At 36.1% G+C, this 18,184-nt stretch overlaps 1 protein-coding gene across 1 annotated transcript in view; it reads left to right on the top strand.

Annotated features, from left to right (window-relative positions):
- nphp3 (nephronophthisis 3) overlaps positions 1-17,684 on the top strand; it is a 150,417-nt gene extending 132,733 nt beyond the window's left edge. The window contains exons 42-48 of the mRNA XM_069191044.1: positions 6,651-6,720; positions 9,225-9,310; positions 9,653-9,724; positions 10,762-10,916; positions 14,502-14,618; positions 15,467-15,576; positions 16,979-17,684. Of these exons, the coding sequence (XP_069047145.1) occupies positions 6,651-6,720; positions 9,225-9,310; positions 9,653-9,724; positions 10,762-10,916; positions 14,502-14,618; positions 15,467-15,576; positions 16,979-17,093 (725 nt within the window). The 3' untranslated portion in view covers positions 17,094-17,684. The remainder of the gene's footprint in view (positions 1-6,650; positions 6,721-9,224; positions 9,311-9,652; positions 9,725-10,761; positions 10,917-14,501; positions 14,619-15,466; positions 15,577-16,978) is intronic.
- The last annotated feature ends 500 nt before the right edge of the window (positions 17,685-18,184 follow it).

Here is an 18,184-nt window from a genome sequence, read left to right on the forward strand (position 1 = left end):
TGACATTAAAAAAGATGCAGGCTTGAAAACTTTTAAAACTGCAATGGGTCATGAACCATTTTGATACAGTAAATATATCCCATCACAAAATGCTATTACACAAAAGCTGTTTTGTCAGGTTGCTCCAATGTTCTATTTGATTTAAGAACCCAAAAGGATGAGTATACAGAACCCTCCAAAACTGGGACGATGTCCTGATTTATCTGTGCAGTGTCAGTTACTGTACAGTATTCACTATGAACTTGTCATAATAATTTCTTATTAAAAAGCACAAGCGAATTTGACAACAGTCTATGATATGTGAAATTAGGAAGAAAAACATGCACTAAAGCTATTAGTTACCAACTCTTGATTATCTGTTTGTTGAATGTAAAATATTTAAAAATTGATCATTCTGGGTGAATTAAATCTAATTGATAGTATGAAGAAAAAAAGTTTTGGGACAATTTAGAGGACAGCCATCTCTACTTGGTCAGAAATTGAGCATACCAAAATAAACAATTTGGAATATACTTTTGAAGAATGAAACCACAGATAAATTCTCCAGTCTACCAAGAAGAACATCTGCAGTTGATGACCTTTAATTTTCAAAGCTCTCAAGAAAACCCTCTCTCAAGAAAACCCTAGAATAACTATTTGTTAAATAAAGATCACCAGGTACAAAGGAGAAGGTTTCATGCAAGATGTAAACCTCACATCAGCACCAAGAACATAAAAGTCAGATTAGAATTAGCCAGGAAGTAAAAAGATGAGTCAAGAAAGCTTTGGAACACAGTTTTATGGATGGATAAGACCAAGATAAATTGGGTTAATCTCATGTTTGGAGAAAGACAGGAACTACAGACTTTCAAAAATGCACCACGTCATCTGTGAAGCAAGATGGAGGTCATGTCATGCCCTGGGCATGTACACTATGGCCACCTGTGGAACTGACTCACCTGTCTTTATTGATTATGTAACTAATGATGGCAGAAGCAGAATGAATTATGACATTTCCGAAAACAAAAAATTCTGTTTATGAAAAAGAAACATCTTCAGTCCTTACCAGGTGACACTTCACCATGCAAGATGTCATTACCCATAACAAATTTGATCAGGTCTGACTGCTGAAGGAGAAATTAAAGTCACAACATGAATAGGCAAGAACTCAAAGTGGTTGCAGTCAAGGCATTGTAAAGCACCTTAGATGATTGCAGAAAGTGTTTGTTGAGCTCAGTATTGTAGGTCACACAATTTATGCACTTATTGCCTCAAAGGACTGTGCAATGAATTACTGACTTTCACACTCTGAAATTCAATGAAAGTAAATGTATCCCAATATGGGTCACTTAAAATCACTAAGTGAACACAAAGTATATTTTGTAACATCATAAAATCTGTACATGGAATTACCTAAAACTACCAAATATACCAATTGCATAATATCAGTTGTATTAATCTCATAATCACAAATGTAAAATGTTGACTATAAAGATGAATAAAGTGAAAAGTGTTTACTTTCCTAATACTTTTGTACAGACAACTCATAATACAGTTCACATTCAGTATGGTGAAATAGGGGACCTACATGAATAATAACAAACATGATCGACATTGTTAAACACTTGGCAGGTTTATTCACACATCAGTCATACTTCATTTGCCTATACCAGTCCTTGTCAGAAACACACCCACAAGCCCTTCTTCAACAACTGTTTGGCAAGTTGTCAGATAACCCACTTCCAATTGGCATAATTCTAGTTTCCCCATTTGTTAATTCTCATTCACCCACATTATTAAAATATTTAGGTGGAGATATGCTTGGAAAGTCTTCAAAACTGCTTATAGACAAAGCTGCTTCTCATTGCTCTAGACGTGTGCTGTATTTAAGCTTCATGCATTGTTATTGCAATGATTGATATGCTTTCTGCTGTAGGATAACTAATTTTAAATTTGCTTTAGTACATCCTTTGAGAATAAAAACAGAAAACCTAGCCATTTGTACAGAAGGGTGAAACCCAGACTGATGGAATTCATAATTATAAGATAATCTAAAAATAAAATGTTGAGTATTGTTCTGACATTAAATCTCCTAACAGGTTTTACAGTACTGTCAAATAATAAGTGCTAAGATAATGAAACTGTGATATACTTGTTCCTGATTAATGAGTATAACATGCGATACCAATGATTCTTTGGTACTACTGAGCTGTAGAATAAAGTATGACAACTTGACAAATATAAAGATAATTGGGAAAAAAACACAAATGTGTAATCATTAAACTTAACCACATGTGTACATACTCCCTACTTGAATGAACTTGTGACCAGTGTCATTAAAAATCAAAGAAACACGGTTGTTCGTCTAAAATCTTTGTATAGTGTATTATGCGGGTGGCATTAACCTTTTAATTCCTTAATCAAAGCAAATTGTGTGGGAGGTTGAAAATTAACAGGTATTACACATTTCCAGGGCACAAAACTGGTATTCCAGCATTCACCCTGAATGTGTAAAACTTAGAAGGAAACAAAAACAATTCCCTGTCCCATTTTAAATAACGTCTAAGAATTGCATGTTCAATGTGATAAAACAAAATCCATTGATGATATGCATATTTTGTTAAAATAATTTCACTTTGCTGGAAGGGATTTCACAAATGATAACTAATACACCAATAGATTATGTTTTCAATATCGGGGGTTGTGGAGATGTGAATTTCCTGTGACTTAATATTATGGTAAGTGTTTTTGAAGAGAAACTGGAGTGCAGTAAATGAACTATGCATAAACAGGAAACCACTGTCCTTGGAAATTTTCACCTCCTTTGCCGGAGGCAGGCAAAGCCTGTGTTGCACTTCCTGAGACCTCTGCAAACCACAATCCCACTTACTGTAGCGCCAGCTGCAGCCAAGACACAAGGCTTTCACTACTGTAAATTAAACAGATGGGCTTAAGCATTTTGTAATGTGGAGTCCACAGTGGAATGAAAGTTGACATTTTTTCCACTGGTATTTTCCCTTTCAGCCATTTTATTATTTTAAATATACAGTACATTAGCTCAGAAGTACTTCTTCAATGAGTAACTCTTACAAAGGTTGTGCACATTGTTTTGGCTCAGCTGTTTTGCTCAATGTTTTGTGTCAGACAATTGTTTTTGTGATTAAACTAGGAAACTTTAATTTTTGGAGTGGAGGAAAGAGTGACATTATCCATCCGTCGTCGAGTTTTCCCAATACAGCATCACAGGGGACCCGGAGCCTATCACAGCAAGGATCAGCAACAAGAAAGGATCCGCCCTGAACAAGATGCCATTTCATCCCAGGGCACACAAAGACACAGACACAGATACACCCTCAGACCTGAGTTAATATTCCCAGAAACCTATTCACCTACCCATATGTCTTTGGAAATTTGGAGGAAACCGGAGCACCCATAGGAAACCCATGTGAATACAGGGAGACCACGCAAACTCCGTACAGATGCACCCCAGGTCCTTTATTGAGTCCCAGCACTGTGAAGTAGCAGTGCTAAACACTGCGCCACAGTGCCGTCCCATCCTGATAATGAATCACTAAAAAGTAGAATGAGACTAGAGTGGTCCTCCTGATTTATGGCCCTCAGATTTTGGGGATACCAATTGTTAATTAACTTGTTTAACCTCTAGAGCCCTTGTATCAACACAGAGCAGATGTGAACTAAATACACTGAAATTATCACTTCTTTTTCAAACCGTAAGCCCACTGTTCAATTAACCATTATCAGGTCTTTGTCAGTTGAACCAGTCAGTACCTGATTAAACACTATTAAAGTAAACCAAAGCATTCTGGTGCATCACTTTCTCACATGTAATGGTTAGTATTTACTAAAACATGTAAGGTATACGTGAGCTCTGCTCTCTATAACTGGATTTGAAGCACTACTAGGACACCGTTGAGAAATAAAAGTTATAAATGTGATGGATATGTATAATAAAAGCATATAATAGATCATGTTGTATTGGAATTTCCCCAACCTCATAAATTGCATAATGTGTTTTAAAATATCCTCTGTTTGTCTTGTATATCACAAAATTGGGTAAACATAGGCAATAAGAAAAAAAAACTGACTTCCTCAATAGGAAAGTTTAAACAGGTACAGTATGTGCTTTGAAACACTTTAGAAATAGACCTTTTCTTGTTTCTATTTATATAAAACCTTTTCAGAGAACAGCATGATCAGTCTTTAGTAGTAAGATTCTTAATTTAAAAAGACACATAGTTGTATTTTTATGTTTTAGTTGCAAAATTAATAAGTAAATTCTTGGTTACTGGCCAGGATTAAATCAAAATGTTAAGCTTTCCCAGAACTGTCAAACTGAGCACTGTGATTTAATCACATATTTGGAATTTGCACATTGTGGATGGGCTTGGAGGTTTGATTTAATTCAGACTTTTACTTTTTCAAGAAGGTCTTTAAGTTTTGGAGGTTCAGGATCTCAAATCTAGGTGGCCAAATTTTGCTATTTGTTTCTGATCATTCAGTTTGAATAATACTATATATGAACTATAATCATGATGGTGCACTATTACTGTAGGTGCATTCTATTGTTGCTCTAAAATACTGCACCATGGCACAATGGTTAACATTGTTACCTCATAGCATTGGGGGACTGGTTCATTTCATGGGGTGGTATCTGCATGGAGTTTTCCAAAGACACGCTGATAGTTTAAGTGGCTTCTACATTGTGTGCATGTTTTCTGCCTTGTACCTTTTGCTTGCTGGGATGGGCCTCTGCTTCCCCAAGATGGATGGATAAGTCTACTTAAAACATCAGCCTAATAATAGCTTCAGACAAAGTTATCATCTCCTGCAAGCATCCCAGCCCACCAGAGATGAATTATGATACCACTGTGTCACCAAAATGTCAAAACGCATGTTTGAGGGGAACTTATTCATAGCAATGATTGGAATAGAAGGTGTCAGATCAGCAGAAAGGTTGTGCAAGCTATAATGAAATGACAAACAGCATTGGGGAGAGAGAGTTCAGGTGTGTAGCTTCGTCAGCATGCGTAGGCTGCAAAGGAACAAGTAATTGGTTTATTCCATGGTGAAAAAAAGAAGAAAGAAAACACAATGTTTCAGCCGTGGAGCCTTCTTCAGGTGTGAGGCTGAAGAAGGCTCCATGGCCAAAACATTGTGTTTTCTTTCTTCTTTTTTGTGGCAATATTGTAGCATCTTTCTTCCTTGATGACATGCACCTCGAAGTGTTAGTGGACTAGATTAAGTGCATCTGCTCTGGATGCCGTAACATCTCTAATTGGGTAAAAACAGATGCGGGAGACAATGAACAAAGATAAAGAACTGCTGAGAACACTTCGTGCCTAAGAACACCATCACAGAGGTGTTTACATGTTTTTTATTGCTTTATTGAGTTCTGGCCCTAAACACATGTCTGCTAATGCCGACCAGAGATAGTCCTATTCCTCATTTCTGCATATAAAGATAGGATTTCACAGAGGGTTATCTATGACATGTTACCTGCCAGGTTCTAATATATCCCACAGTATCTGTTTATGCATGTACAGTATAATTTCAGTCTGTATGCAAGCACTTTAGTATATATAGACTTATCATTATTAAGCAGGTGATGATAGCTAGTACTGTATATAGAAAAGGGTGCTTCTCTTTTTTTCCATAATAATGAAACAACAGCAGTATTGATGCCTTTAGTAAACGAGTACTTCCTTATAGCCCTCTGCATCATCTCAAGTAGTGAGGGTCAGATTGCAAAAGTTGAGAAAAAATCTCTTGGAATATGGCATGAATGCCAAGAAACTTGCCTTTGTTCATTGTCTCCCGCATCTGTTTTAACCCAATCAGAGATGTTATGGCATCCAGAGCAGATGCACTTAATCTGGTCCACAAACACTCCGGGGTGCATGTCATCAAGGAAGAAAGATGCCACAATATTTGGCAGAAACTGATGAGTCTTTACTTCAGTACAACAAAGATTCAGTTGTTTATGTTTTCTGAACATACAGCATTACTGATAATTAATGACTGGGATAATTTCTAATGAAGGCAAGATGGTTTTAAGTCACCTCAGGCAGTTTAAGATACAATATGAGAGGGTTACCCAACCGATTTAATATTTAATATTTTCTGGCTATTTTATGGGTTCAGCTTGTCTCTGTGTGCAGAGTCAATTGACCACGTTAAGTAATGTGTAATGGGCTTTAAAGCAATTTCACTCAAAATAACCTTTTAGCCTTTATTAAAAGACTTTATTAAAAGTCTGAATTAAATCAAACAATACTATTTAAGCTAAATCTGGAAAACACCTTTAAATTGAAGAGCAAATGAGTCTTATTAATGTACAGTATGTGACATCAGTCTATAAAAGTTGAGAGGCTCTTATGCTCTTTAGCAGAGAACAATTGTTTGTCCATAATTTTTTGGTAATGTCTGTTTTAAATGACAAATACTCTAACAAAGGTAAAGGATGAAGGATAGAAGTTTCTGTGATAGACTGGTGTCCTCTCCAGGGTGTATCCTGCCTTTCACCTTTTGCTTGCTGGAATAGTCAATTTCTCTGGAGCCCTTAGATGAAGTGAATTATATGAAGTGGTTAGAAAATGGATGGATGGAAGGAGGTTTTGGAACATTAATTATTTTAATATATGTTTTTTCAGGTGCTGGGAACCCAAACTGTAAAATAGCTATTGTGTTATGCAGAAGCAAGTCAGCTGATTCCCTGAAAAGGTATATTAATCTATATTATATTATTAATTATATATCTAGTCTTTCACTGCTGATATGATATTGAATAACTTTGTTAGAAATGGCAATTAAAAGGGACACATTTTTTAATGTCCATAAATGAATTCAAAATTACATTGAACAGATCTGAAGCCATCAGATAAAGTATATAATTAACTAATTCATCAAATGGACACTTTTGGACTATTTGGTTAATTAGACTCAAGAACACACTGCCAAAGCCAACTGAAGGATGGAATGCTGTACCTTTTCTTGTGTGATTGAGCATGATGTTAATTCTTGCTAACCATTTTCAGACTTTTTGAGGTGGCTATCAGAAAAGTTTTAAAAATTCAAGCATGACATGCATGTTGCAATTAGAAAGTTTTCTTGTTTTAGTTCTTGTTTCCTCAAACTAACAAAACATGAGTTTACTACATCAACTTTCATATATATATACACATTCTAAAAGTTCAGGTAGGTAGCTGCATCAGAATGCGTAGGCTGCGAAGGAACAGGTAAAGGTTTATTCCATGCATGAAAGAAAAGAGACGTGTCACACCTGAAGAAGGCTCTACAGCTGAAAAATTGTATTGCTTTTCTTTACAGATTGAAATAAACCTTTACTTGTTCCTTTATATACATTATATATACACATTAAATATATACAGTATGTTATTTTTTAAACTTGGAGCAGCTCATTTACAACTCCTGATAAATGAAGTACTTAAGTACTTAAACCAATTCTATGTGTATCTTCCTTGCTTATATTTGATTCTTAAATATATTCTTAAGTTTAGAGTCATCGGGAGGTTAATCCTGCTCCACAGGAAGGTTTATATGCCCTTTTATGGTCCCTAGGTGTAATTGTGTCTGTTCTGGGGCTTTCTTTCACAGAAAGTGACTCTCGGTTCTTCCCATGTTTTTTATTAGGATAAAATAGATATGACTACAAGCAAATACAGTGAACTTTCAATAAAGCAACAATAAAACCAAGCAAAATAATGCTGTAAGAGAAAATGCAACACTTTAGGCAAGAGGAACCTGCAGAAGCCTTTTCACTTTACATTTAAGAACGAATGAAAATGAGATGCGGAAGGACAACAAAACTGTTGAATAAATACCTGAAATAGAATTGTAGCTTGAGGTTATCAAAAATTATCCAAAGGGAATTGAGAAGTCAACAAAACGTCTCAGGTGCTCAGAATTTCCTACCAAACACTCCACCACTTTAGGGTTACTAGGCAAACTTCTGGTTCTAAGGGGAAGAAAGAAGAAGGGAGAGCACAGACCAGGAGGAGGGGAGAGGTGATCTGGGAAGAGAGGAGAAGATAGGGTGCATCACCAAGAGCAAGGTTGTGCTAGAGTTTTGACGATGGATGTCATCGAATTGAGCCCGAAGAGATTCCATTTCAGATTGCAATTCCAACAACTTTTTGCATAAAGTTTGGAGAGGTAGACATCAAAAGGTGTTTCTTTGAGTTGACTTGAGAAGAGGTGGCTCCACAGTATCAAAAGCCACAAGGTGTTGCATAGTAAGGTTTATATCTTTCAAGAGGAGCATAGAATAGTACCTTGTAAAACCATTACTTTTACACTCCTCCTTCCCATTCCCAGCAAACAGCGGGAGGAAACAGTAAAAGAAAGGATGGTAATAAAGGGTGGGGTGGAGGGCGGCATAGTTGCTCTGTAGCTCTGTGGAGGCAAGGCGTCAACAGGATGGGATGAGCAAGAAGGGAAGGCAGCAAGACATGGGCAAAAAGTTTGCATGAAAGGTGTAAGGAGGTCAAGCTGAAGTTGCTTACCTGGTAAAAGAAACGCAGGACTGACGGTGGATTCAGTTGCTGTAAATGTTGTGAGCAGCCTGCTGCTCCTGGATAGAGACTGATGGAAGTCAGTGTGACAAAACCGACAGCTGGGAGACTTGCAACAAAGCACTTTTCAGGTTTAGTTTCACTTTCAAAACAGTGGGAGTTTCCTTGGTTTTTGGCGTTGGCTCTTGGATTCCTTTGAGCATGCGGACCAAAAAAAGGCTTTTTCGGTGAACTGCACGGGACGGTCTGCCTCCGGTGAGAGCAAAAGCCAGCGGGGGAAAAGGACGATGCAACAAAAGAGGATGCAAATAACCAGACACATGGGATTTAAATCCCATTTGACAGAATTCAGATTCTACGAGCTGTTTTATTCTTTGTGGTGAATTATTGTGTAACAAAAAAAAGTTCTGTTACACTTGCTTACTGCCTTTCCATAAAAATAGTATTTTTAAAGAACGGATATAGTATAACTACTTTCTTTAATGTGGCACAGCTGAGGGACTTTATTAATCTTCCAAGATCAATGCCCCCTGAGCAGTTTCACCCACTATGAACACCTACTACCCTTCAACTGAAAAAAAAAGCAAAGCTTACTTGCCATTTTCTGTAACTTCATTTACAAAAAGAAAAGAAATGTAAAAGCCTAATGGATTTCCAGTCTGTTGCTCTAGAGAATTGTGTTTTGTTTTTCAGACATAAACAGCACAGTATGATTCTTGTCCCTTTAAACACACCGGGTGTAAAGATTATCAGACCCTTGACAGTATTTGGAGAAGATGGTAAGAGATCATTTTTGCCATCAAATGTGTTTCAGCCTGAAATTGAATATGCCTGAATAGCAAACTGTCAAGTTGTTGTTTTGTCTCTTTTGTTTTTGTATTGTCCTTCAAAATAATTGTATTTGAATCCTGTGTATTTTACCAAAATGTTTGTGTTTCGCTTACAGTATGCTGATAAAATGCTATAAAAGTCAGTGTATCACCAAATGTACTGTAATAAATCATTTGAAACAATATTAAATTAATAGGCTTGGCATTTATGGTTAAAGAGGTAAACACTATACTGATTAATTCATTACATACTCCAAAAAGTGAAATGCTTCTTGTATTTGGTCTCCTCAGATGCTCTCCATGGAGGTCACTTTGAGGTACATTTTGATCATGTCCGTGTACCTGCATCCAACATAATTCTAGGTAAGTTCATCTTAGAGCATTGCACTATACAGTATATTGATTACAAGAAGCTAAAATGCAAAACTGCTGTATGATGTATATTCTTTATTATTAGTCTATCCAAAACTAATAATTACACATTTTTATCCATATTCTGTCATTTATATTTCTGAGGATTAGTTACAACACTGCAGTTGTCATTCAGGATCTTAGGTTTAGTTGTAAATTAATTATGCAAGTAGAAACTGATTTAACTACTGAAAAACTACTGTATCTTTCTCTTTTCTCAGTTGTCACCAGGGGGTCTGTTTTAACATACGTGCACCGTAATTAGTCTTTTAAAAATAGGGATTGGCACATTAAATAACAGGTTTCATGCCTTTGCATTTGGAGCACACATACTGTACAAAAATAACTTGTTTCAATCCGGGCTATTCAAGAGGTCACCTGTGACTGTACTTTCCCAACAGGCACAAAATTAATTGGGCACCACTGGATTTTAACTTGGTTTGAAAAAGAGTATTTGTTTTGGTTTTGCAATGCAGTAGTGACCCCTTCAGCTACACATGCACCTCTTGTGAAAATAAGTATTTGACCTAATTTTATGGTCACACTTTTACTAAATGTTGTAGTTTAGTAGAGTACCTCATAGTTTCTTTGCTTTAAATTCTTGAATTCATGAAGCAAGGCCACTGTAACTGTAAGAGAGTTTTAGAAATGTTGAAAGTCACAGAGAACTGAATTGATTTGGCCAATGAGTTACACAGCAGAACTTGGTCTTTGGTAGAGTCAGAAACATTCAACAGCTTTCAGATAATGTGGTGTTCTCTCCTCATGCTATAAACTCTTAAGGAGCCTGGTACTAGACCATTTAGTGTATTATACTGTATATTAGCAGGAGAACCTTGAGGTCCACTCTCATAGGATGTGAGTTATATACTGAAAGAGATTTAGTACAGGAACCTCAACATTCTTGGCATGCAGAGGCCTGTTTAGTGCCTCATTGTCACTTGCTGTTTTGACAGGAGAATGAAAGTTATTGAACCTATTTCTTTCAGGTGAAGGCCGAGGGTTCGAATTAGCCCAAGGTCGACTGGGACCTGGCCGTCTCCATCATTGTATGCGAGCCATTGGGCTAGCAGAGCGAGCTTTAGAGCTCTTGTGTCAGCGCGCAGCCAGCAGACAGACATTTGGAAAGAAACTGTACCAACATGTGAGTGTCTGAGGAAAAGAAAGTTTGCAACACCACTTCAAAGGAAGGAGATTACGTTTTGTTGTTATCACTGATAGGAGAACACAAATATGCAGCTGTCCTGTAAACTGGTTTAAGCACATGAGCCTGTCTTTCTGTTTGCAATGACAGGATTTCTGGTGTCCAATTTATGTAACTGTGCAGTTCAAATTTATTTTTATATTGCTAGCATCTAGCATCGCAAAGCACATTAGAAAATAAAAAAAATTATGCACGTACTGTAAACTGTAGGAAACTACAGTTTTCACTTTTCAAATGCAAGCTGAAAGTGAATTTTACTGACCACACAGAGACCCTCCTGTAGCTCCAGCCAATTCAACTAGATGCCTTGGAACAACCAGGAAGTCTGTGTTTTGTGAATCATAGAGGAAAATTAGAAACATGGATAAGGAAGGCCAATGCCCATTATGGACTTGTTGTTTTGTTATTCTAGAATAAATATTGCCAAAGCATCTGTAACAGTTTATGCTAACTCAGGGTTTACCAGTCAAATGAAAGATAGTGATAATAGCACTGGAATTCTCCATGGTAAAGTGCCAAATGAACATATGGTATCTCACCAAATTTTGGCCACTTTAATGGTAGAAAATTGACACATACAGAATGAATGGGGCTTGTTAAATTACTTGGATCCATATCTGTGTTTTACTACCCTCTGATCACACTCATTGCCTTATCTACTTAAAACGTTTGGAAGAAAACATACAACAATGCCAAATGTATGACTCTACCTCAAACACAAGCACATAATAATGGCTTGAAATTACAGGCCATTTTGCCTCTTTAGCGTCTTTATTCTTTTAACAGTAGCTAATTGATCCAAGGATCTGATCCAGTTGTTTCTTGAAAGAAGCCAGAGTACTGGCTTCATCAACATTCAGGAGCTTGCTCCATACACCCACAACCCTTTGTATAAAAAGTAATTCCTGATTTCAGTTTTAAATGCATATATAAAACATATAAATAGTGTTTTACTGTTGATTGGCTATGCAGATGAATTTATCAGCGCCTTGGAGAAAATGTAACACTTAAATCAAGTCATTTCCAAGACTTTTCTTTTGAAGATCATCACATTTAATATTAAAAAAATCAAATATACAATACATGCACAAGAGAATCATCTGTTGAGCAGGGGTATGGCCACAGGTATAAATGAGAATTTTAACCTGTTTATTGGCAAATCTGTATCTGTGTTCAGTGGAAGCCTAGGAATATACTTTATTTAATTTCCCTTCTCTGAGCTAATCCAGAGCAGGAATGTGTTTTTCATACATACTATCCTAAATAAATCTATTTACAAAAGTTAAGAAAATCAATTAATAATTACTGTATACTAGCATGGACTGTTTTCCTGTTATTGTTTGATTGTAAACAAAAAACAAACATCAGTTCTTAGAACATTTTAAGTTGGTCTCTTCTTTGAGACTAAATATTTTTCTCTAAAGAAAAACATAACTGTAAAACCATAAATCAGCAAACCTGTAATTTGTTTTTGCAAAATTGAAGTGAAAATAACGTTTTTCTTGGAACAGTTTTCAACAGTGATACAGATGTTTGTTTTGTGGAGAAAGGAAAAATGGAGTAAAGAAACTCATTACTTAACTATTGCCCCATAATGGTTCAGTAAATGCTGACCAGAGGAGGTAATTATGTATACAATGGACTCTATGTATATATACTAAGTATATAATGGGGGGTATTTAAGTATACAACTGGTTTAGCTGCTTGTTTAATGCCAATTGCAATTTATAAAATAGAAACTTCTGAAATATTCTGTTATGCCCCATTGATACTTGTTTACGAAGGAGTATATCAAACAATTTGTTCAGAAGATACAAATACCAATAATGTAGTTAGAATGGGCCTTTGTTTGAGGGATGACTGCCTGGCCAAATAGTTGGAGAAGTCAGTACCCCCATTACTGAATTGCGTGTGCAGTCATTGTGAGCATTATGAGCTCTGAGAAAACTGATGTCTGTTTAGACCTGTTTATGCAGATGAACCAGTGACAGTCTAGTTTTAAAAGAGAAGGATATACAGTACCTAAGTTTCCAAAAAGATATTTCTAGCTGTGCACATAGATAGGTGCTGTGGCTTTACTGGTATGAATAACTAATTTCTAGTGGTTCCTGGTGAATATGGGATAAATACATTTATTTCATCAAAGTAATTTGCTCTTGCTTTGTTGAAGGATAAGCTACAATACAGTATGTACTAAATACCAAGTGTCTTCAAAACATGCAGTCTTTCTTTAAATTCCACTAATAACTTGTCTATGTTAGGGTGGATAATGAAATGTATTAGAGATTTTCTTGTGTATTTCAACATAGTTTTTCTGCTGTTTATTTAGAGCAAATACTTTTGAACTTTTGTAGCAATCTGGTGCCATCTAGAGCTTAGGAATACATGTTATTCTGTATTGTTGTTTTATTGTGGATTCAAGCATTTCCTCAGCACTAATAACACTCTTGTTGACTGGGGGAGTATGTCACAGTAACTGGGCAGAAGATCCTTGTTACCCATCACACTCTGAACATCAGCAGCCCTATTGGATCATGTGCTAAATACAGTCTAAAGAAATGGGTCTTGAGCCTTGATTTAAAGGCAGAGGCCCTAGTGGCTTTTTTTTTGTTTTGGGAGGTTGTTCCACAACTTAGAGGCCCAGTATTTAAAGGGTGTTCTACACACAGCTACTGTGGAGATTCTGATCCAATTCAGTCCATTTACTACAATCTGGAAGCCGATGAAAATATGCTAAAAATCGAGATCTAGGGTTGCTTTTTTTGTTTTATTAAAGTGACACACAGTCATATTCTGAATGAGGTGAAATCTGGATATAATGCAATTTAGTGTTGCAGAAAAGACTGGACTGCATGTAGAAAATGTGTGCATTCGTTTTTCTGTGTACTGTGTTGAAAGAAATCATTTTATTTTGGAAACATTTCTAATATGGAGAAAGCCTAATATAGAGAGTGGTTAGAAAAAGGATGGATAGTTTTGTTAGTGTTTTTTGGATGGGTTGTACTGTACATTAACAATTCTCTAGTCCATGGATTCTGTACCTGTCCTGTGGAAGAGTTGCATAAAGGTTCATCCATTTTCTAACCACTTCCTCCCATTCAGGGTTGTGTGGGAGCTGGAGCCTATCCTGGCAAGAAATGGGCACAAGGAAGGGTATATCCTGGATGGGATGCCAGTCCATCACGGGGTTTTCACATACTCATACAGGCACAATTGCAAAGCCACATACACTTGTACATGCTGTAGGGCCACATTTCCTAGAAGCCAATTAACCTACCAGTAAGTCTTTGGATTGTGGGAGAAAACCCATGCAAAACTGGCGAAAACATACAGTACAGTACAAACTCCACACAGATAGCAGCCCTGGTCTGTAATTGAACCCAGTGCCTCAGCACTGTCCCACTACATATGAATTGAAAAAATGCCTTGAGAAAACCAGGAATGTTTGAGTGTTACATGGCTCCCTGAGCTAAAATATCAGCGTGTTTGTTTCTTTTAATCATGTTGCTCTTTTGATGACTGCAGGGAGCTGTTGCCCATTGGATTGCCGAATGTCGCATTGCCATCGAACAAGCTCGCCTGCTGACTCTCAGTGCTGCAAATGCCATTGATGTCTTAGGAAACACAGCAGCAAGGAAGCAGGTATGTTAAAAGTGTCATTATGTGTCTTTATCAACCTTATAATGTATTGCTTTTTGATATTTTGCATGTCATTTTAAAAACGTTTTTATGTCTACATTTTGTCTATTGTCTACACAACAAAGTTGTCCTTTGCAGATTTATATTGTGATCCTGTGTCAAAATGACAGTAGGTTAAGAACTGACATGAAGATCAGCTGGAGATAAAATAAAGAAGATACAGTATGAGGGCTTCTGTCATTTTGAGGAACATTAGGTATTTTCAAAATGAACAAAATCTCTAAATGAATGAAGTCAGCAAAAAAGTGACGAAGAAAACGTCAAGTTTCTTAGTGGAAATTTGAAGTGCTTTACAAAAATTAAGCTTTAATTTCATAACTGTCTAGAGATGTCTAGACAGAGCTGTGAATCAACTAGGACTATTTCACTGCAAGGTACAGTATTTAGATAATGTGCTGTGGAGCATTAGACCTGCAAACACTGAATACTATTTCATTTCTGAAAACATGCAGAAATCATGTATTGTCTTCATGAACTTGGTCATGTACAGAAGATTCACATGAAAAAGGAAAAAAACAAAATGAAAAACATTTATTATTATGGGGTTATGAAAAACAAAAATTAAGAGATTGAGACCAACAATTTTTTTTATAAAGTGAGTATAATACTCTATGGACACAGAGTATTATAGTAGCAATGAAGAAGCTGGAAGAAGAAGATTCTCCCCGAATAATGCCCCCCAACGTTTGTTCTACGTTGTTATTATAGGCGTTCATGTTACAGGTTGTTAGAGTTTCTGTAGCATTCTGGATGGCAGTGAAATTCATTAATGGGCTACTCCTCTCTTGCAGATTGCAATGATTAAAGTAGCTGCTGCTAGAATGGCTTGCAAGGTGGTGGACTTTGCCATTCAGGTTCATGGAGGGGCTGGCATGTGTGGGGACTTCCCATTAGCTCAAATGTAAGTAGGAAACTCAACAATCACTGACATTTATTTCTATGGTGAGTATAGAATATGGGCCTTGCAATACAATCTCCATTCTAGTCAATGTGAGCAGAACAGTCTGCACTGTTTGTGATATACAGTACTGTAACAATGGCTTTGCCTCATAGTTTTCTGTTCTAAACATTGTTGTAACAGTTTGTTGTTTACTAGCTCCTTTGAAAACATGATAAGCATATAAACCTGATTAGCATATACTTTCTCTTAGCTATTGTAGTGAAAAAAATACTGTTTCAAATATCATATTAATACTTATATCAATACAGGGAGCCTTGTTCTAAAAAAGTGGTTGTTGGAAAACTATTATTTGTCCATTATTATTATTCCATTCTTATTGGAGGAACATACTTAGAGATTTCTGGAGGTTTGAAATGGACCAAGTTATTCATAAGATTCATAAGAAGATTGGTAGTTATTAGCTACAGTGTAACAAATTAATCCAATGGGTCTCTCCCAGATATATCTTTTGAACAAAGATTTCTATAAACCCCTTGCTGTCTGCCTTCTTTGCATGCCCTACAGCTGCATCTAAACACATCAGATTCACCCTGGGAGCTACAAACATCCCATTCACATTAGCAACTCAGTGACAGAGTTCAAATCTAACATTCAGAGAGTACTAAGCTGCTATTGTTAGTATGAACTGACAGCCTGTGCCTGCAAAAACATTGGAGCATTCTAGCAAAAATATCTCAGGCTGCTATACTTGTTTGGACTATTAGTATTTTTGTACTGCTAACCTTAGAGTGAGGGTCTCATCATATGTTATTTGCAACTTAAAAGACTAGATTGGCAAGGATAATAAGCATTAATTTGATAGGTTAATGATCAGCACTGCTGTACACAACTACAGCACCTACTGTACAGAGAAGGCACTTGAAGTACACTGACATGGCTGAATCTAGACATGTATTGTACTTTACAAATTTATTTCCACTCAAATTAATGTTATCAGATGATGATGAAGTTAATATCCAAATGGTCCCACATTATTTGGTCAAAATCCTTTTTTGTATGTGGAAACTGAACATTTACTGTAAGCTTTTTGATATTAAACAGCACATGGATCAGTTTGTCAAGACAGCAAAAATACATTATACATGTACTGTATAGTGTTGCAGTTACACACATTACATATTGTAGCCAACACTTTGATGGATGCAATTGACTCTTTGACTCTTTATAAGTGTTAAACTATTTTACATCAAATTAATTAAGGCGCAGATCGTTAGCCACAGAGCCACCGCACCGACCTCTGAACTGCTTTAAAACAAACTCTTTATTTGTTTTTTACATTGTTTATTTTTTATATATCAAGAGTAGTGATTTCAGTGTCTGTTAACCATGCCCTTTCTTACAGGTATTCCTATGTGCGGACACTGCGCATTGCTGATGGCCCAGATGAGGTCCATCTGTCGTCCATAGCCACAATGGAACTGAAAGACCAGTTGAAGAAGTTCTCTGCTAAGCTGTGAAACTGGAGATGGGGTGTTTAAAAGTCATAGTATAACACAGTGTTGACTGCACACTATTTTATTATAAAAAAAAGAAATGGGATTTATTAGAGAGCATATTATCAACATCACAGGATTGAAAATCGGCACTTTATCAGAGCATACTGTATCTGTATCATAGTTTTCTTTTCTAAACAACATGAAGTGTGCCTTTAACTACAGGATGTCTTGGAATATATCCTTTAAAAATACTACAAAATTACTTCCTGACTTAATTTTTAATCAGCAGCAACATTAATATGGCTAATGATAACACAATAAACCATATATAATTTGGACCAAATTATAGTCTTTTGACTAAAATGGTAAATACCATTGTGAGTTACTTATTAAATCCAATTTCATTTGTTTTCCTACATAGTTTAATGTAAGTGTACTACATTAATGTTCTGTTATACAGTGTAGTGTAATGTGACATAAGTAGCTGATCAGAAAACATTACTTCTGAGCATTTTATTTTGTTGGATTTATAATTTCTGTAAATTTGTCTTACATGCATAATCATGGTGTCAAAATTTTGAAAAAAAAGTTGAAAATAAACATTGAAATGTTTTCTTTTAGATCTTTATTTGTTAAGAACAACAACTGTATCTTTGAACAAAATGGAAAAGCAAGATTTATCCCTTTTTATACCCAAAGTCTATTAGAATGAATGTCCAGCAATCTGTTAATGCCACATTGTAAAAAAATAGTGTTTTCAAGCAGCATTAATTTGGGATTAATACTCAAGAAACATGGTGCTCATTGGTTATCATTGTAAAGCTAGAAGGTCTCCAACCTTCAGTCACATTTTCATTTTACTGTTTTTAAAGCTACTCATCTGAAAGTATGACATGCAGCACTAATTAAGCCTATGCTTGCACTATATTACTGTATATAATGGGAAATACTTTACTATTATGATGAGAAAACACACAGTAATCATTGCAGATTATGTAGAATCTTCATCAAAACCCCTATTTTTTACATAAATACACAAGGCAAATGAAGTGAAAATATAAACTAATCTGCCAAAAAAGTGATCTTTATTACCTGTTATCTGTTTACAGTAT

Source organism: Lepisosteus oculatus, chromosome 6 (assembly GCF_040954835.1).
Source record: "Lepisosteus oculatus isolate fLepOcu1 chromosome 6, fLepOcu1.hap2, whole genome shotgun sequence".
NCBI classification, from domain to species: Eukaryota; Metazoa; Chordata; class Actinopteri; order Semionotiformes; family Lepisosteidae; genus Lepisosteus; species Lepisosteus oculatus.